This window comes from Lissotriton vulgaris, chromosome 2_1 (assembly GCF_964263255.1).
Source record: "Lissotriton vulgaris chromosome 2_1, aLisVul1.2, whole genome shotgun sequence".
In the NCBI taxonomy this organism is placed as follows: domain Eukaryota; kingdom Metazoa; phylum Chordata; class Amphibia; order Caudata; family Salamandridae; genus Lissotriton; species Lissotriton vulgaris.
The window spans coordinates 1203860565-1203882122 of NC_141687.1; the positions used below are offsets into that span (position 1 = coordinate 1203860565).

Here is a 21558-nt window from a genome sequence, read left to right on the forward strand (position 1 = left end):
GTTCTAAGTCATGTTATCCAATGGGAGGTGGATAACATGGCTAAGAGCATTAGCTCGGTAATGCATGAATATCGCTGACTTTTCAGCGATATTCATGCATTGCGGCGATTTTTATCGCATTTGCGATAAACCTTGGTAATACCAAGGTTTATTTGCGGTAAAAATCGCCGCAGCTCAGCGGTAAATTTTTGTCTCTAACCAAGCAATAGCGACAATTATCGCTATTGCTTGGTAATATGCCCCCTTGTGCCTTAGGCTATACCAGTTGTTAAAGGCCATCACCTTAGTAGTAAACTCAGGTTCATGGCCTTTAACAAACGGTATGACCCTTGGCAGCGGGCTATAAGGCTATAATATATATGAACTTAAAGTTAAATATTTATACATTTTCAGTGATGTAGGCCTATTGCTAATGTTATTATCACAGCTCCCCCAAAAAATGCTGCTATGGCTGGTATTTATTTAACCGTACAGATGTATGACATGTTAAAATTTTAAAATGTATCAAAAGTACTGGTAATACTGTACAGGGTGGTGATAAGTTTAATTTTGTCTGATGGGTAGCTCAGAGTCAATTTTGTTGATCAGAAGTATTTCTTAAAATAGAGAACATTGAAGACACCTCTGGTAGTCAGTATTCTAAATACAATCTTATTACAAGACATTTTGTCACTCAGTATTGCAACCTACATACAAGTCAATCAGTTTTCAGCTTCATGTCCATGAGTATCGGTCCATATACTTGTAGAGGAGTCACCAGCCCGTCCTTGTGTATCCATCAGCATTGGGCCATAACCTTGTAGGACAGAGGACTATTCATAGTTACATCTGTGTGAGCCCAAGACCAATGGACCACAAGGTTGCTGAGGGCTTGGCATCGTGCATGTTGGATCCCATGAGGCATTATTATTGGAAACTGTTCATTTTGGCATCACTAACTTTAGAATGCACGAGGCAGTAGCACAGCAGACAGCTTTACTATTTTTTATTGTGTGTTGAATTGCATCCCGATAGGGAAACGTATTCAATTTAAGGCTTTGTGGGTAGCTCATCAGATTATGAACAGGCAGGAGCCGCTTAGCATGGCATGCTTGGTGCAGCCCCACATCCCTACCAAGACTCTGATCAGCTGGCCCGAATTTGGTAATGATACCTCATACCAATAAGGTCAGGTTGGGGGGTCGCTCCTTTTGAGTGTTGGCTCTTGTTTATGGAACAACTTGTCTCTATATTTATGTAATACTCAGACCCATCTCTGTTTTAGAAACAAGTTAAAGACCTGGGGCTTCATTTATGGTTTTTTTGCCATATGGCAGCTCAGCATGCCTGGCTGCTGCGCTGCCATATGGCAAAAGAAAAGGGCAGGAATGGGCAGTATCTATTAGATAGAGCACATTCCTCTTCTTTTCTCCTGCGCTGGCGCACAATGGGCTGCAGTGCACCAACACAGGCACCTTTGCACCATGGTATAAGGGTGCCTGCATTACAGGGATGATTATTTTTGTGCAGGAAGGGAAACCTTTCTGCACAAAAACAATCACAAGAGGCATTTTCCTCTTTCTATGTGTGCTGCAGCATGCAGCACACATTGAAAGAGAAAAAAATGAAGACATTTCCCTTGTTGTGCCTCCCTTATGTCTCCCCTGGGGAGGCGAAAGTTTTAGGCACTGACTCAGAATTACGATTTCTCGTAAATCTGGGGCAGTGTCAAAAAGCCATGGATTTTGCTGGGAACGCCCCAGCAACACTCACGGAAAAACCCCTTTCAGGCAGTTTTCTGCGTGAAAATGTACACATATTTATAAACCATGAAAAGCCACGTAACGTGGCTTTATGTGGCCTTATAAATATGCCAGTGGCACAGTGCGCCACCAGAACGTCAAAAAAAGTGACGTTCCGGCAGTGCAATGGTGCAGGTATACCCAGGCTGTTTGCAGCATAGTTGACTCTGTTTCAGTTCTGTGATGAGTCATCTTGGTTTTAGTAGGCTAGTGCTGGGAAACCTCATTGTGGGGCAGCTATGCACTCTATAAGTATAACATAGCATGAGTTGTGAATACGGAGGGGCTCTCAGCCCTATGTCAATTAATTTAAAATTGTTAAGTCGTTCCACGGGGAATCTCACAGCTTGTTTCTAAAGGGGTGGGATGAATTAGGAAGAGGTTAGTTGGCTTCAGTGTGTTTGAAACCTGTGACACAGTTATACTTGCAAAGTCAGAACTTTTTGTTTGTGTATTAAGGACCTCTATGTCTGCACAGAAGAATAAAAGTGCTCATTTAATTGTTGTGATGGTGAACACTCTGGTTAATAAAGTAAACATAGAATCAAACAATATTCTGTACTGGAAATTTCCTGTTTTAAGGTAAAATGACAAAAAAACATGTTTTACATCCATGCCCAGGAGCCAGAGATCTGTATAAATCCACTGCTAGGCACTCATTCTTGGACTGAATACAATGCTCATTCACAAACTGCCAGGGAGGGTATTCTAGGGGCAAACATTAACTTGAATTAATCAAGTCGACCTTAAGAAAATAAACTCTCTTCAGCTGAGAACTGGATCATTCCTGTTTCTGCTGCCTTTCTTTCATGTTAATTGCATGTAAATTCCTGTTTCCCTTACTCTAGGGATTTCATCCCGGAATGGCCTCATCAGCAACGATGAGTAGGCACTATGTGGACCTGATTGACATCTATAGCCTCTCACCTGCAGAGGGGACAGAAAGGTGCCATTCCCAAGAGCACTCAGTGCCTCCACATTCAGCTGTGCGACGTCACCGCAGCTGAGACCCCTCACGCCGGATTTCAGATCACTAGAATAGAAAGAAAAATTCGGAATAAGGATTAAGATAACATCACATAGTGTGCTCTCGGTGTATATATATATATATATATATATATATATATATATATATATATATATATATATATATATATATATATATATATATATATATATATATATATATATATATATATATATATATATATATATATATATATATATATATATATCTTTGCACAGAAAGCAATCATAAATGTATCAAAAGAACCTCCAATGAGAAAGCTCGCGCTTTTAACACTCAAAAACTGACCAGCATAGAAACCCAGATCGACAGTTCTCAGAAAATAGTAATCGGAGTTATCAGCAAGGGAAACAATTCTTAGATGAACTGACTGGCCATCTGAGACAGCTTGTGTCTCATCCTAAAATGTAGACTCCCCCCATACATTTCATTGGCTCAAATCTCAAATAGTGGAGGATGGATTGTTGGATAGGCATTGGTGATGAGGTCTGTAACACAAGAGTTTAGCACTAGCCTTAGGGCAGACAAGACGTAAACCAGAGAGTGGTATCTTCGAACTAATTCACCTAAAAATAAATCACCTCATAAATAATGGCTCACTTGAGTTTGCCTCCCTCGGCGTTCCTAAATTCAGTTTCTACAAATCTGAAAGTCATTGCGATTTTTTTTGTTGCTTAAAATTAAAGTTTACTTGATATGCAGAAATGGAAGTTACAAACTAAGGGCCTAATTTGTGGGGGATTGGCGTAGGGCAGTGCTGCAAGTCTTATTGCCGTGATGCCCTACACCTATGTGAAAGGCAGGAATGCATTGTATTTATGACATCTTCTACAAGGGTGCCTGTGTTGCATGCACGAATTTATTTGTTTGGGAATAGGCACCTTCCTGCACAAAAACAATCCAGAGAGGAACCTTCTTCTTTCTATGTGTGCTAAATTATGCAGAACACATGGAAAGAGGAAAAAACTAGGAGAATTAACAATCTTTCTCCTTGTTATGCCTGCTCTGGGAAGGCGAAAGGTTTTGGGCACAGGCCCGGGTTTATGTAATTAAGGAAAACTCGGGCAGCATAAAAATCCATGGGTAATGCATGAGAAAACCCATTGCAATGCCCATGGAATGCCTCCCTGGTGCAGAAAAGGGCGACACAGCAATTTGCACTCCATTGCCTGACTCATGATTTATGAGGCCACTCAAAGCCACGCAGGGTGGTTTTGCTTGGCTTCATAAATATTTATGAGAGCCCTGTGTCATGCATGTACCACTTTACATGGTGCAAAAGTGACCAAGGGCTCTCATCAATAATTCCCTGAGTGTATACCAGATGGTATACCTTTTGGAGTTCAGATCTCCTGGTCAATGTGGACGTTGGATTAGCCATTTGAATTTATAAGTGTTTTACTGCAGGTACAGGGAGTGATGCAATATGCTCACGTCGATAATGAATGGGAAGGAATTGTCAGGCTGCCATTTTAAGATTACTTCTGTCCACAGCTGAACTGGTTCCTTTAAACACAATGCTATCTGCTTATGCTTTTGACTATCCGGCACTGTCAGGTGTTTTTGTGATTCTTGGCCCTCAAACACTCCAAAAGGGTAATTGCCACCTTATTGAGTTCACTCAAAATAGCGTTGATTAAATTGGCCTATTCCATAGTATTAGAAAGCAATGTGAGAATTGAGTAATGCTTTAATAAAATAATGAACATGGTGTGTTGCTTTCCTCGCACGCATTTAAAATAGCAGAGTGCTATTATTAATGAGAAAATATGTGACTGCTGGGAGCCTTAGATGCCTAATTAGGGCGCCTATTAGGATGGCGAACGGACCTACGTCCGTCCGCCACCCCCGAGGTGGAGGGACCGTCCGCAGGGGCAGCGGCCGTCCCTCCATACAAATTAGGATGTGACCGCCACCCTGGCGGTCACATCCCGTATCTTCAACCTTGCGGCGGGTGCTGCTTGAAGCAGCACCCGCCGCAAAGTAAAAAATGCATGATTTGCATTTACATGCACAAAGCTGCAGGCACCGCACGGTGCCTGCCGCTTTGTGCATGTAAATGCAGGGGGGTACCATAGGTACCCACCATGTGCACCCCCACCCGACAACCTGGGGGCCCGCCAGAGCCCCCCAGAAGCTATTGTCCACATGCTTTTCCACAGCGGTAAATCCGCCGCGGAAAAGCATGTTTTCAAACCCTTCGTAATTTGGCTGGAGGTGTCTTGCAGACACCGCCACCAAATTGCGGCCAACACCCCACGGATCACCGCCATCATAATCTGGTGGTGGGTGTTTTGAAGGTCCGCAGCGGTGATTCCGCATCCTCTGGGCCTGAGGTGGCTTCCACCGGTCCGAATGATGCGGAATCACCGCAATCCTAATCAACCCCTAGGTTTATTAAACATGATAAAGGTGGATATTTAAAGAGCCCCTGTTCGGCCAGTGCATTTATAGCATAGGGCTGACTCAGAATCCCTGTTTCTTGCACAGAAGGGTTGGAATACTTTAAAAAAAAATGCACCCTCCATATGTATAGGCCCAAAGAAGAGACATCAGTTCATTGCACCATATGCAGCTGGCTTTTTCGCACCTCTAGCCGTCCTGCTTCAGTGGTGCTGGGCAGCCAGACAGAAACTGTATGTTGCAGCATTGTGCCCAGATGTAGGCTGGCCAAGGAAAGAGTTGTAAATGATCCCACTGTAGTTGACAAGGCCATGATTTAGCTGAAACTTTATAATGAATTCAGAGTTATTGCGTGCAGGGGGCCTCAAATGATGTTTTGCCCAGGGCCCCCAAAGTCTCTGCATACATTGAGTCATCAGCATGTGGAAGCACACACTGTAGGGAATCCCTTGGCTGACGAAGCAGCTAAATCTGCAGTAGCCTCAGCTACAGTAGCAGCAATCACTTGTTCTTTAACTAAAATAGATAATGATATCTTGGCTGCCATCAATGCAAATAAAAACGGCACCCCTTTACCGAAGAGCTTTCCTTCTAAATATTCTTATCACTTGAAAGAACAAAACATCCCTTTTTTAGCAATTCCACAGGTGGAATATTGTTTGATTCCCTAACCAGGTCGGAGACTTGCTTTAGTTACAGCAGCACACAAAGGTTTCGCTTCATCACATGCTTGGATGGCAGCCACAATTTCGCTCCTACAGCAGCGTTATTGGTGGCATGGCTTATGCCCTGTGTTGTGACAGTTGTCAACAAATTAAAGCTTCTACTGTGGCTCATCTACCACAGACACACCTATTGACATCACACAAGCCTTTCGGCCGTGTCTGTTTGGATCACTGTGGTCCACTGGTTTTAGATACTGCATTCAAACTTATTTTGGTTGCAGTCGATTCTTGCTCTTGATACCTCCAAATTTGGCTACAGCTCTTGGCTGATGCTCAAACTATTGAAGACCTGCAAGTCTTTATTGGAACACATAAATGCAGTGCATCTGACTCCGATCAGGGCCTGGCTTTCGTGTCAAAAACATATAAGGATTCTATGGCCTCCCTAGGTGTACAGATGCATTATTCTTCTTCATTAAGGCCCTAGGGCAATTGTGTTGTTGAGAGAATGAACCGTGACTTAACGCAGTCCTTAACAGCTAGAGTATTAGGCACTGGGAGTAGTTGGCTCCATCCCCTATATGGGGTGCAACTACCTCTAAAAAAACCTCCCTAAAAGATCTGTGGGTGGGCGGCCCCCATCTGAAGCACTCAATCAAGATGTATGTTCTGGACCTTGATGGTCCTGATATCATGGCAGCAGCCACAACCATTGACTTAGATAATGGTTGTGATGTCTTACAGGATCTACAAAAGTTCTGTAACATCCAATCAAATGAACAATTGAAAACATCGCCCTCTTCAAGTATGGATGTGAAACACAAACTTTCCAGCTGGATTCCAAAAATCGGAACTCTGTTTAGAGAAAGGGTGGCGAATTAAAATCAATTTGGGCCACCCTACATAGCACCGGTGCCCGTCCTTGAAATCCAAGGCACAAGATCTGTGATCCTGACACTGTTTCCTGGTTCTAAAGACAAATGATTAGTCTCCATTGAACATGTCAAATTACCCCATGTGGCCAATTCTTAACAGTCGGCCATAGGGTGTCCGTGCTAGTACACAGGACATTCCTCTTTAGCTATTGAGCACCACTGAAGCTGTTCTCCCTGGCCTAGGGGGAGGGATGGTGGGTGAGGGAAGGGTGGTGGACGGGGAGAGGGGTAGTAGGCAGGGGGAGGGGCTGGGTGGGCGAGGGGTGGGCGGGGGAGCGGTAGTGAGCGGGGAAGGGGTGGTGGGCGGGGGAGATTGATAGCAAAATGGGCAACTCAACAGAGATGAGTACTGTTCATACTACTGCGCCTTCTGCAGCTGTTATCGTTTATACTGATCCACCGTTGATGGATCCACCTCTGTTGGATTTTGCAAGTCCTGTTACAGAACCTGAGCCTTCTGTTTTTTAACTAAGTGATTCTGGGTATAATATGGATCAGGATGCTTTTTCGTGAACATTTCAGCTCTTCCAGTAACTGATGGAATTGTTTGGAATAAAGTTCCTTTCGGCATATTCGGTCCTACGGAGATACCAAAGGTGTTTATATTCTCTGTGTGGAATCTAATAGTACCTCAGTTACATGCAGATGATGACTGGTATTGCTTACTGGATATGAATGTGATACTTCGGTCGGGCACTCACACATATGTAAACAAGTTACTGTGCATGGCAAAGGTAACGCTTCTGTAGCACATTAGGCGTTTTTTTTTTAGGAATACCAGCTCTGGCAATACTTCCACTTATAGAGTTGATAAGAGCCTGCTATGGCCTTCCACTCCAACTTTGAAGGCAGACTTTATTAAACTAAGCAGACTCAAAAAGAAGTCCCGCATGTCCTTCGAGTTACAGGTTGCCAAAACATCCAGCGAGATACAGGGACTGTTAAACACAAGCCTCCCACTACAGTTTGGCAAATTCATTCTTTGAATTTTTAATGCATCTCTTTAAAGTTATACGCTCTGGCTTAGCCACTTCATTCCAAACTATATTCGAAGCAATACCAGGTTTCATTACTTCTCTTTTTTCTGGTGTCTTTGGAGGATTTCCGCTGCCGTTATTTCTCATTTGTGGCATTTTGATCCTATTGTTTGCTGATCCACAATGGATGTTCCATTTGCAAGCCCCCTGGAACTACCAGCACTCCAACAGTGTTGTGAGTATATGCTTCGATACTTTGCAATCTTGTTGCTTCAAGAACTAGACCTTAATTGGTCATTAATATTCCGACCTGCCTGGTTTACCTGCGTGCAACTCTTTTTTCACTGTCTCTGGTGCCCCTTCAAATGGGCACTAGATATTAGCCTTGCTTTACAGACACCTGCTCCCATGGACATGGAAGTGTGGATGAGTCCTTTATCAACCCATTATCAAAGTTGTCCCTTGGGATTGCAGCTTCTCCACCATGCAAGGTAAGAGCCACTCCTTCCTGAGGAAATGCGTGCAATAGCACATGTATCACTACACACTAGCTCTGCTTATATAGATGAAGGTTACCCAACATCTGTCTCAACATCGGCTGAGAACAAGGATCATGACTGTTCTCTGGAACTTGTGACCTGGGCTGTTGACCAATTTTTGTCTGCAAAGTTGAACTCCTTTTTAGATTCCCTTGCCTTTGAATTTGGGAGTGTTATCATGGATTCCTACAACTCACCATAATTTGGTAATTTCTTTTCAAAATTGTCATTTTAGATTTTATATATTTCTGATTTGTGGTATAATCATGCTTGTGAGAAGTTGGCCTGGTATGTGATGCTCACTAATTCTAGTGATCACCTTGTACCATGCCAAGCAACCCTTATGATGATTGGTTGTAAGTCAACCTTATAGACCAGCTATCCTAGTAGCGTGGACAAAGCAGTCTTAGGCAAAACTCTGTATAGGATTGTGAAGCAAGCTGTTTTACCATACACAATCCCCTTGAATACCAAATGAAAGGACACCACACAGATATATATTGAAAATATATATATATATTTATTTACTACAAACTCCCCTAAACTCTTTATGAGCACAGAAGCAAATGCGTTAAAACAAAACACAGTTTAAATAGACAAAAGTTGCACAATATGGATGAGCCCTAGGGGCCACCTAAACCATATACTAAAATAGTGGTATAAGAACCACCTAGCTGAAAGGAAGTAGGCCTAGGGCCTGGGGAATCGCTGGAGCTGTTCGGGACTAACAGTGAAGAAGTCAGGAAAGGCCTGTGGGACTCGGGTGCAGTGCGGAAAGTGCACGCATATACCAATGTTAAGTCAATGGTGCGCAAAAGTTACAAAGTTAGTTAATAAGGAACCTTCCGAGTGACCTAGAAGAATGAAACTTTAGACACAGACACTAGAGGTGTGTACCAGTGTAGGAACACCGGCGCTGCTGAGTTACTTCACCCACAGGAAGCGGGTGCACAGGTGCAAAGTAGTGTCGGGTTTCGTCACGCAGGTCGATGGTGCTTGGAGCTGAAGATGCTGCAGGCGGCTCGATGTGAAGAGTTCCGGTGGACCCAAGGGTGGATCTGAAGAGGCGAAGACCTGAAAGCAGAGGGGAAAATGTTCAAAGTCACTAGCCAGTGACTACCGTGGAACCAGGATGGAACCAGGCGATGTCGGGTGCAAACAGGCGATGAGGTGTAGCTTCTCTCTGCAGCCACGTGGACACGAAGAGGTCAAGGACATCCAGGAGTCTGAGGAAATAGAAATTTTATGTGGCCAATGTGTCCCCTGCTTGTACCCCACGTTTAGTGTATGTTCATATCCCCTGTGTATTTTCCCTCTCATGCCTGTAATAATGATGCCTCTGCATTTCCGTCCCACATTAGCATGTCAGTTACCAAGTCCCCCATGAAAGAAACGTTAATTCTGCACTGAGGCCTATGTTGCCAATGTATTTGCATGGTGCACGTTTTAAAATCGAGATGAACCCGTTTTGTGGCTCAGCCTGAGCCAGGACCCGAATTCAGGCTCCATGCCCCAGACACTCTGAAAGCTGTAGCTCGGCTATGTATCCCTGAGCTCTCGCATACTTCTGGCTCAGCCGAGAGGGGCCCAGCCCGGCCTGCCAAGACAGTATTTTGCTCACAATTATCTGCTTTGCTCCACAGAAACACATTCCTGCCCAGTGAAGAAGGTAAACATAACCCGCCTGCAGAATATAGGGCCTAGCCTTTCTGTCTCCGTTTAAGTGATTTCCAGAGCTTGCATCCGTAGAAAGCCCATGGCCCCCACGCAATGCACGAAGAAATATATGCACACACTGGCTCTTAGTGATGAGCAACCTTTGCTCGAGCGACCTTTACTTCAGACAATACATCCTCCAAACTCAAGATATCAGATAATACCAGACGTGCAGGTCGTCCCGACACTGAAGGTTTCTCTACTAGATCGAAAGTCAGCTCCCCCTAGCTTCCCCCAGTTACACGTTAATTGTACGTCATGACCACGTTGCGCGCACAAGTAGTTTAAAGGTTCCAGCTGACCATGCAGACCCCCTCCATGTATCCACCCACCTATGATTCACCTATGACTCCTCAAGTGAACGCCCACATGTACGCCTTCCTACACGCCTCTTGCACGCCCACATGCTCTTATCTCTCTCTTTCTCTTGCTCGGCCTGGAGCGCTCCGCCATCTCTATGCAAGTTAATGTATTTCCAATGTATAAATATTGTACTCTGTGAATAAAGTTCAGAAGACCCTTCCTGAACCTTAGTGGTGATGGAACCCGATTCTCCTTTAACTCGAGTTACTGAAATAAAGCCCTTTTGAATCGGACACCACGGACTCTGCTTCTCATTATATGCATGATCCTTTGTTTAAGTATAGAAATTCCGACAGGGTATTATTTTATTTACCACATAATTCTGGCGCCCGAACAGGAACAAGTCCCCTTCCCCACGCGCCGGCGATGTAGATCCAGCCCTTGCCCTTTTCTACAGCCGTGACGGACTTCACAGTGTACACGCCAGCGGGTCTTCCTGCTTACTCCCTCAGGCCCACGGAGGAGACGGACTGCGACCAGGCATCCACACGAGGCGGTGAGGATTGCGGATCATCCCAACCAGAGCCCCAGCCATGAAAGAGCAAGGTCCGAGGTATCCAGAGGCCCACCTGTTCCGAGGCGCATGCGCAGCACCGCAGTACCGCAGTATCGAGTTCACGCAGTATCGAGTTTCCGAGGCCTTCAAGTTCTGCTTCCCGGTGAGTACTGTTATTGAAAATGCATAAAGAATAAAGTATCAAGGCGGGTTCATTTACTTGAGCTCGGTAAAGACGTGTCCGTTCACACAGGCACGGTAAAGACGGGTCCATTTCGGTGGGCACGGTAAAGACGTGTCTCTTTACGAGACCGGTATGGCTGTACTGTATTCCAGTGCATAAAGTTAACCGTTTTCAAGTTCATGTTTTTTTCCCCATGTATTAGTTACAATGTATCTGTTTTAGTGTTCTAGTGTTGTAGTGTGAATGATTGTTTCAGTCAATCTATTTTGGTGTGTATTGCGTTTTCATTAAGTTAGTTTCAACATGCCACTGTTTTCGAAATTACGTCAGATAGGGACCAGGAAAGGGATACTCGAAGAGTCAGTTCCCGTCCCGCCTAGAGACACACCTGGTCATTTTATGTACAATAAACACGGGCTAGATGCTATATTGTTCTTAGACTTATGGGTAGATTACACAAAGGATTTAGAGGAGAAGTACAGATGGCCTGCCTCCGGAACATGGGATTCTGAATGCATTATGAAAGTAGAGGAAGCGCTATGGAAAAGGAAAGTAAGACCGTCCCAGAAAGATGCCATTGAGTTATGGCGTAAAGAAGCGCATAGGAGAGCAGTGAAAGAATTCCATCAAGCAGAGAGAAGTAAACAAGCAGCGGAAAAAGCCAGGGAAAAAGAACTGCGGGAGGAGGGGGAACGGGTCAAGGCAGAACAAGCGGATAGAGAAAGAAATGCCCTCGTTGCAGCTATTTATCCCGTCCTCTCAGAAGAACTAGCTAAAGGGACCCCCTCTGAAAAACCCCGTAGGTCGCATACGCCACCACCAGTACCCTTTAGAGTACGTAGAACAAAGCCGACAGCATCAGAAGCTTTTATTTCCTCCTATCTAGAAGAGCCCGCACCAGACTATGTAAACGCAGAATTCCCTCCGCCCCATCACAGGATCAGCTTCAACTTCCGCAGGTCGTGAAAGACGACGTAGGACAAGGGGCAGTGGGAGGGGGGCCAACGCCATGAACACCGCCGACACGAACACTGCTAGGGCCACCACGAACGCCACAAATGACATCAACACCATTTAAGTATGTAGGTGTAACGATCCCACGTTGTATATACGATCCAGTACCAGGAGAGGGTGCAATGCTCGTGTTTTCACTAAGATTACGACATGCCGCCGACTATTTGATCACATTACCAGGCATGAAGGAACACCTAGATAAAATATACCATTTCATTAGAACGGGGGAGGGACCCGAGAGTATAGAAGAGGCCATGGAACAAAGAAAGGTGGAGGTTAAGAACTTCATTTTACGTTTTATGATTAACTGTCTGATCAGGGAACAAGACCAACCAGACAAAGATATAAAGAAAGGTCTGATGGATTGGAGTGACAACATAGCTGCCGGTCGGCATGATAGACAGGGACAGACAGAAAGTATGTACAAGAAAATACGAAAGGAGATCTTAGAAATACACAGGGAAGAGTCTGACGGAAAGTATGAGTCATCAACGGAAGATATTGAGCCAGAAACCGAGGAAAAGGACAAAATGAATTACGTAGGCAAAGCACGACAGCTTGACAGGCCCAAGTGTCTCGACTACCGCAAACAGGGACATTCTATAAAAGAAAGATTTTCCCTTGAAAATTTATTCCAAGCTACTGTCAAAGCACTGAAACGACGGGTAGAGAGCGAGAGACCCCACACCCCACACGAACAGGAATTGGTCCGGTCAGCCGTCCAATGGGTGTTCAATTCTAACATATATAGCAGTGATATAGTGGCCCAGACTTTCTTGAGCCTTCCGCCGAACGAACAGCGTTTGGCCGGTATTTACATGGTTCAACATTTGATAACGTTGTATGAGAGTCAATATTCTGATCCCGGTCCATTGTATAAATTACTGGACGATATACTTCTAGAAAGATGGACAGACTTAGGTACTGAATTAATTAATGTCATTCTGGACCAACGACATAAGTACTTGACTTCTCTGACCACATGCATGCTTCCCGCCCCACACCACGACAGAAAGAACTTACACATAGACAGACAGAACCCCCTACGAGAGGTACATCCAGTCAAAAGTGCAGCGGGTGAGCTTCAACGAGTGTATGTTTACACACCCTTAACGAAATTAGAGATACTGGAAATGAAAAAGATGTTGCCCTGCCATGATAAAGACTCGGGGGGGTTTCACCGTGAATTAAAAGACATTCTCCGCATAGGGGATTACACGTACGCTGACATTATAAAACTATTGAAAGTACTGTTGCCTGCTGGTATTTATGAAAAGCTTAAGGAAAAGGACTTGGAGGTGGGAGAGAAAAAGTTAAGTTGGGCAGAATTGGAAGCAGAGGATAAAGACCGGCACCCTGGGGTTGGTCTTGGGGACAAAGCCAAAGCACTACCTGAACTCCTGATACAGGTTTTGCCGAGACTATTGATTACTAAAAAGGAAGACTGGGATGCTATTTCAGCCTGTAAACAGAAACAAGACGAGGACACAAGTGATTTCTATTCTTAAGCCCAGTAGCGAGTCATATCCACATCTTTTCGTGAGCAAATTAGTAGAGAATTCCTTACCCCAGATTAAGAATAGAGTACTGAAGGTTGAGAGTACTTGGCAAGCAAATAGCCCTTCCCAAATGTTGCAAATGTTACAATATCACCAGAATAGAATTAGAGAGGAACAGGATCATGAAAAGAGACGCATGAAAGATACGAAAATGAAAGTACTGGTTGCCCAAACGGTACCAGCTAATGCGAACAAAAAGGGCACGACACTTGTTAATGAGAACTGTAATTATTGCAAACAGCCAGGTCACTTCGTAAAAGATTGTGCTGTCCTGAAACACAATATAGCTACAGGCAAGACAAAAGAATGACCGCATCCTCCTAGACAGAATAGCACTCCACCGAACACTCAACAGACAGTAGCGAATTTTCCACCTCCACCACCACCTGTTACTGCCCGACACAAATGTATCAGTACACGCAGTCAGACTATCCAGAATACCAACAGTTCTCATGAAACAGCCTAGAGAGGGAAGTTGGCTTGCCCCTTATTGAGGTTCCTGTAGATCAAGAGGGTCCTTATGTACATAGTCGTGTATTGGGAAAAGACAGAAAATGTCTGATTGACACAGGGGCGAGCAGAACTACCATCAGTCATGACGAGGTTCCAGGGGCACCCCTCTCAGGCTCACAGAATGTTTCCCTGGGATTTTCAGGAAAGCCTATTGTTAATGAAGTATCGAAACCGGTTTCTCTAGGGGTCGGTCCATTGTCACGTACCACAGACTTGTTACTTACTACATCATGTCCAGAAAACTTGCTTGGTATAAAGACATTGAAAGAACTAGGAGCAGTTATATGTTGTTCTCCGGAAGGAGTACGACTGTTCTTACGTGATTTTAAAGGACATTATGTGTTGAGGGATTTTGACCACAGACTCCGGAATGTACCACAGCACCTATGGGCACAAGGTCCGACTGACGTAGGTTACATGCACATTACACCACACCGTGTCACTCTGAAAACAGGAGTAGTACTACCACGTATCCGACAATACAAGTTACCACCTGATGCCGTAGTAGCCTTACTGAAAATTGTTGACGAGCTCATTGCACAAGAAGTGGTAGTAGAGACTGACTCGAATGTATGTAATTCACCTGTCATCCCTATTCTTAAACGAACAGACCCTAATGCACCACCAGTTTACAGACTAGTTGTTGACCTTCGAGAATTGAACAAATGTGTAGTTCCTCAATACCCAGTGGTCCCAGACATTTCTTCATTACTGACTGCTATTGATTCTGAGGCAACGTTCTTTACTGTAATTGACTTGAAGAATGCCTTTTTCAGTGTCCCAATTCATCCCGATAGTCAGTACCTCTTCGGATTCAGTTTAAATGGACGCAGTTTTAAATTTACGAGAGCTCCCCAAGGTTTTACAGAGAGTCCTAGCATTTACAGCCAAGCATTAAAAAGACAGCTGGACAGTATTCATATGCCTACCAACACTGCACTGTTCCAGTATGTAGACGACATCCTAATCACAGCATGATCAGAACCAGACTGCGAAAATGCATCACTGACAGTTTTACACTTTCTGGCAGACAAGGGACACAAAGTGTCCCCTTGGAAGTTGCAATTCTGTGCACAGCAAGTGGTGTACCTTGGACACTTGCTGTCCAAGAGGGGTAGACAGCTGACACAAGAACGTATTCAGTTAATTGCTAATCTTTCACAGCCCAAGACACAAAAGGAAGTTCGGGCCTTCATTGGCCTCACTTCATACTGCAGACAATGGATTCCCCAGTATGCCTATCTGGCCAAACCACTCATACAGTTGACATCACAGGAGGCAGCGTCTTCGACTGTCCTCCCTTGGACACAAGAACATTCCCTGGCATTTGAAGAATTAAAAAGAGCTTTATGTCAAGTACCAGTTTTAGCGACTCCTTGTTACAGCAAACCTTTTACGCTTTTTGTCACTGAATGAGATGGAACAGCATTATCTGTCCTTACACAAGATCAAGCAGGAAAACACAAGCCTTGTGCTTATTTTTCTAGTACACTGGACCCAGTGGCCCAGGCTCTGCCTGCGTGCCTGGAATCAGTTGCAGCAACAGCCCTAGCTATAAGACAGAGTGACTCCATAGTGTTAGGACACCCCCTGACAGTACAGGTTCCACATGCAGTGGAAGTTCTCTTGAACAGGACACAGACACAGCACTTGACTGTAGCAAGACTGACAGGATATGAACTGACGTTATTTCAGCCACACATAGAGATCAGAGGATGCAATATTCTCAACCCTGCTACACTTTTGCCCTCAAGTACAGTAGATACTGCACCACATGACTGTGTGGAAGTAATAAATACAGTGACGAAACCAAGACAGGACCTGACAGACATCGCACTGCCAGACCCTGACCTGACACTTTATGTAGATGGTTCATGCATGAGAACAAGCACAGGAGAGTTAGTGGCCGCATATGCCGTGACCACTGATACTGAAGTCATAGAGACACAAAGAATAGACACACTGTCAGCACAAGCAGCAGAGCTCATCGCTCTGACACAAGCCTGCATAAGAGCCAAGAACTTGAAAGTGAACATTTATACAGATTCACAGTATGCATTCGGTGTTGTTCATGATTTCAGAGTGTTATGGAGGGAGAGAGGTTTCCTGACCTCTCATGGGGCTAAAATTCAGCATGGTCCCCTTATTCAGGCTCTGTTAGAAGCAATACATTTACCTACAGCCATAGCCATCCTGAAATGCAAAGCACACACCAAAGTTACAGACACCATTTCCCAGGGTAATGACCTGGCAGACCGAACCGCTAAACTTACAGCCCAGACACCAGCAGACCCGACAAAGACAGAGGTACCGTTACCGACTAAAAGCATGACAGTCAGGGATCCTTCACAAGATGTACTCGACATACAGACACATGCCACTCCAGATGAAATAAAGAAATGGACTGAACAAGGAGGGGTCCAGACTGACCAAGGTTGGATGACTAAGGGCAAAGCTACATGGTTTCTCCCAGATTCTATGGTACAAGTCATCATAAGCACAGCACATAGTCCAGCACACTTAGGAGAAAAGGCCATGCTAGACAGCTTACAGAATATTTGTTTAACAAGCACCTGCGTGCAGCAGCGAAACAGAAAGTACGTACCTGTATGATCTGTTGCCAGTTCAATCCAGGCAAAGGCATTCCGGTGGAACAAGGCGGATTTCATCCTCCTGACCATCCTTTTGAAGTCCTCCAGATGGATTATATCCAGATGGACAGATGTAGAGGTTACAAGTATGTCCTGGTAGTTGTGTGTGCACTATCTAGATGGACAGAAGCATACCCAGTCCCAGATTATACTGCTGTGACCACCGCCAGGCAATTGGTGCGTGACTTTTTCCCCAGATACGGATTGCCCCGTGTCGTGTACTCAGATAATGGTCAACCATTTTCCTCTGAATTAATGAAACAAGTGTCCCTTCTGTTAGGATACCAGTGGAAGTTTCATTGTGTACGACACCCTGAAGCAGCTGGACTTGTCGAGCGCCATAATCAGACACTTAAGACGAAATTAGCAAAAGTCTGTGCAGAAAAAGGCGTGGATTGGATGGTAGCCTTGCCGGTTGCCCTCTTTTACATGCGTATGGTAGCTCATTCCAGAACAGGCCTATCTCCTTACGAAGTGGTTTTCGGTAGACCACCGAATATGTGGGGTACGCCTATGCCTAAGAAAATAACTGATGTTGACAGTAACATGCTGACAGATTACCTGGCTTCCTTGATGTCTGCACTACTCTCTTGTCCTTCACAGGTTGCCGCCGCCTTCCCTGACAACACCCAAGTCAAGGAACATGCCATCGTCCCTGGTGATCACGTGTATGTTCGGAATTTTGATCGATCAAGCCCCCTTGAGCCACGCTGGAAGACACCGAAATTAGTACTGCTCACCACGAGGACTGCCGTCAAAGTCGAAGGACGTAAAGGCTGGCTTCATGCCCAACACTGCAAGAAATTCTTTGGAGATTCCGGAACTTTGATTAAAACTAAAGACAGTCCCGATAGTACTGACTCTAAGCCCCCTTTGCTAGAAAAGACTCCGCAACAGGAGTATAGGTCCAAGTTACGATCTAGTAAGTCAGACAGCGTTTAATTGTTTAAGTCCACTAGGTGGTGAATCGCTTAGACAGGTCCCTGACATGTATACGATCGTAGACCAGACTAGTAAAAAGAGCAAGATGAAAGAGAAATACTGCAAGATTTTACGCAGTAGATGTATAGTAACTCTGATTTTTATGTCTCTTCTGAGTATCACTGTAATATGTATCAGCTTAACACTACATGTTTTCTTTCCTCCTATTTCTTCACGTATACACTTTTCCTTCAATAACACTGTAGAGCATACATTCAGTGATCTGCCACCCCATGAACTATCATATCGACTAGCCCTGCGCAACAATACTTTTATTCGAATGTTTCACCATTCTCATCAGACCAGCAATGTAACAAATTGTTGGGTATGTGGCCGACTCCCACCTTATCAGAAAACGAAGGGAGTTCTGCCCCTTTTTCCTTTTCCGTTCTCACACAATGGTTCGTGCGGAGCATGGTTTGCTTTAATGTCATCACTCGACAGAAAGTGCACAGTTTCCCAGGGCGATTGGATATGGGGAGATTTGAATAAAGTAATGAATGAGGCATGTTTTCCAGACAAAGACGGTCTTCCCCAAAGGAAAGGGACCGATCTAGAAAATGAAGTGTACGAGGAAGAAAATGCTTCCCTTAACTTTATGATTCTGAATGTCCAGCCCGAGCAAAATACAGGTCCACCGTTTATATCAGTCCTACCAGTACAAGGTGAATTGTGCGTTAGAAAGAAAGGATCAGTGCATTTGGGACACAGTGAATGTAATACTGTAGTCGAGTTTAATGATAAAGGAAAGTCTTCTTTCAAAGCTTCCCGCCATTCCTATTTTATTTGCGGTCAGACAGCCTATGTACGTCTGCCCTTAGACTGGGGTGGGACATGTTATATAGCGTTCCTGCTGCCACCCGTCTTTCTAGCCCCATCCCATTATCATCGAGATTCACGACTAGTGCATGTTAGACACAGGAGGGAGATCGATTCCCCAGTGGTTGATCAGACTGAGACAGCTTGGGAGCAATATACAGATTTCAATAGAGGATTCTTTTTCTTCATAGGTCCCGTCCAAAACAGTAAACTCATACGCAGGTTAACAAGAACTCTAGAAGCAGTAGTGAATGAGACTACAGCTGCCCTGGTGAACTTGACCGAGGAACAGTCTGCCATGCGACTTGTTGTTCTTCAGAATCGTCTTGTTCTTGACGTCATCCTGGCAGATAGAGGTGGGGCTTGTAGAGTGATCGGCTCCAGTTGTTGCGTGTTTATTCCTAATAACGCGCCATCTGTGTATGCAGCAATAACAAGACTCCACAAGATTGTTCACGAGATACATCAAGACCCAGGCACATGGACTTGGTCCAGTTGGCTCTGGGGTGTAATATCAGCATGGGGATGGAAAGTGTTGTCATTTCTAGGAATGATACTGCTTAGGATATTCGGTTGCTGTCTCTGTCTGCAATGTGGCCCGGCGATTTGCGGCCTGTGTGCCACTGCCTGTATTCCTCATCCACGTATACAAAAGAAAAAAGATGAACAGATGATGCTGTATGATCAGATATACGGTCTCATGAATATAGATGTGTCCTGAAGGGCACAGTAGGGGACAAGGAGGGAATGAGGAAATAGAAATTTTACGTGGCCAATGTGTCCCCTGCTTGTACCCCACGTTTAGTGTATGTTCATGTCACCTGTGTATTTTCCCTCTCATGCCTGTAATAATGATGCCTCTGCATTTCCGTCCCACATTAGCATGTCAGTTACCAAGTCCCCCATGAAAGAAACGTTAATTCTGCACTGAGGCCTATGTTGCCAATGTATTTGCATGGTGCACGTTTTAAAATCGAGATGAACCCGTTTTGTGGCTCAGCCTGAGCCAGGACCCGAATTCAGGCCCCATGCCCCCAGACACTCTGAAAGCTGTAGCTCGGCTATGTATCCCTGACCTCTCGCATACTTCTGGCTCAGCCGAGAGGGGCCCAGCCCGGCCTGCCAAGACAGTATTTTGCTCACAGTTATCTGCTTTGCTCCACAGAAACACATTCCTGCCCAGTGAAGAAGGTAAACATAACCCGCCTGCAGAAGATAGGGCCTAGCCTTTCTGTCTCCGTTTAAGTGATTTCCAGAGCTTGCATCCGTAGAAAGCCCATGGCCCCCACGCAATGCACGAAGAAATATATGCACACACTGGCTCTTAGTGATGAGCAACCTTTGCTTGAGCGACATCCTCCAAACTCAAGATATCAGATAATACCAGACGTGCAGGTCGTCCCAACACTGAAGGTTTCTCTACTAGATCGAAAGTCAGCTCCCCCTAGCTTCCCCCAGTTACACGTTAATTGTACGTCATGACCACGTTGCGCGCACAAGTAGGGTAAAGGTTCCAGCTGACCATGCAGACCCCCTCCATGTATCCACCCACCTATGATTCACCTATGACTCCTCAAGTGAACGCCCACATGTACGCCTTCTTACACGCCTCTTGCACGCCCACATGCTCTTATCTCTCTCTTTCTCTTGCTCTGCCTGGAGCGCTCCGCCTTCTCTATGCAAGTTAATGTATTTCCAATGTATAAATATTGTACTCTGTGAATAAAGTTCAGAAGACCCTTCCTGAACCTTAGTGGAGATTGAACCCGATTCTCCTTTAACTCGAGTTACTGAAATAAAGCCCTTTTGAATCGGACACCACGGACTCTGCCTCTCATTATATGCATGATCCTTTGTTTAAGTATAGAAATTCCGACAGGGTATTATTTTATTTACCACAAGTAGATCACGAGCTGGCCCACGAAGGCTCTAGCTGATGGCGGTGTTGGCAACTTGATCGGAGCAAACAGGTCTTGGGTAATGCAAGCCAAGCAGGAATCCGAAAAAGCTTATCACTCGGACCAGCAAGGTCAGAGCGGGTGCTCCTTTTTACAGGAGCGAGGGAAAGTCTGGAGCAACCAGACCCGCAGTATAGATTGTAGGTTTCATTGCCAAGATGGCCGCTGACCACGTGGCAAGTGGCCGGGATGGCGCGTCGAGTGGCATGATGCAAAAGGGCCCCACGCAGATCGTGGTGATGCTGGGGGGCTGATCTTCGGTGCAAGGGCTGCTCGGTTGTGGGGCTTCTCAAACCCCAAAGCACAGTGTCGAGGGTGCCTCGGGTGCTGCGCAGTCAGCTTCTCAGGGGGTTTTCGAGATGTCCGGTCCCACGTCTCTCGGTGCCTCCATGGGTCCCTTCTTTGCAGGGACTGTGGATCAGGCGGTGAGAAGTCTGGGAGTCTGGGTCTCGTCAGGCTGTGGGCTCGGGCTCCGGCGGCGGCAAAGCAGACATTGAGTTGCTGGATGGTGCCTGTGTTCACAGGGTGGCCACTCCTAGGCCACAAGGGAGATGCTCTTCAGTCTTCTGTGCAGCAGAATGTCGAAGTCCAGTCGTCTTCTTAGTTTCAAGTTGATTCAGGATGCTCTGAGGTGCTATGGCACTGCTCCCACTCTTATTCCCAATCTGAGGGGTGGATCACCTGCTAGGTCCCTCCTCTGGGTGGGACCAGGAAGGGGGGCGGTTACACCCCCTTTCCATTGTCCAGCTCCTCACCAGGCCTGGGTCTGGAAAGTCCCAGGACCGGTTTGGACTGGCTTATGCACGAGGACACCTTGTGTGCCCCGGGCATGTCTGATTCTATTCAGCCCTGTCCTACCCAATACACAAAATCCTGTATGGGGTGGTGCTCGCACCTCCCAAGGCAGGAAACCCTTTGTCCAAGCCTCCCTCGCTGGAAGGACTCCCAGCAGCAGGATGTCAGACTTGTGTCTGTGA

General features: G+C 45.4%; 1 protein-coding gene across 1 annotated transcript in view; it reads right to left on the minus strand.

Moving 5' to 3' along the window:
* Window positions 1-21558, minus strand: part of LOC147732395 (otoancorin-like) — a 759538-nt gene that overhangs the window by 302951 nt on the left and 435029 nt on the right. Inside the window, exon 13 of the mRNA XM_086956929.1 lies at window positions 2709-2814. Coding sequence (XP_086813055.1) covers window positions 2709-2814 — 106 coding nt within the window. The remainder of the gene's footprint in view (window positions 1-2708; window positions 2815-21558) is intronic.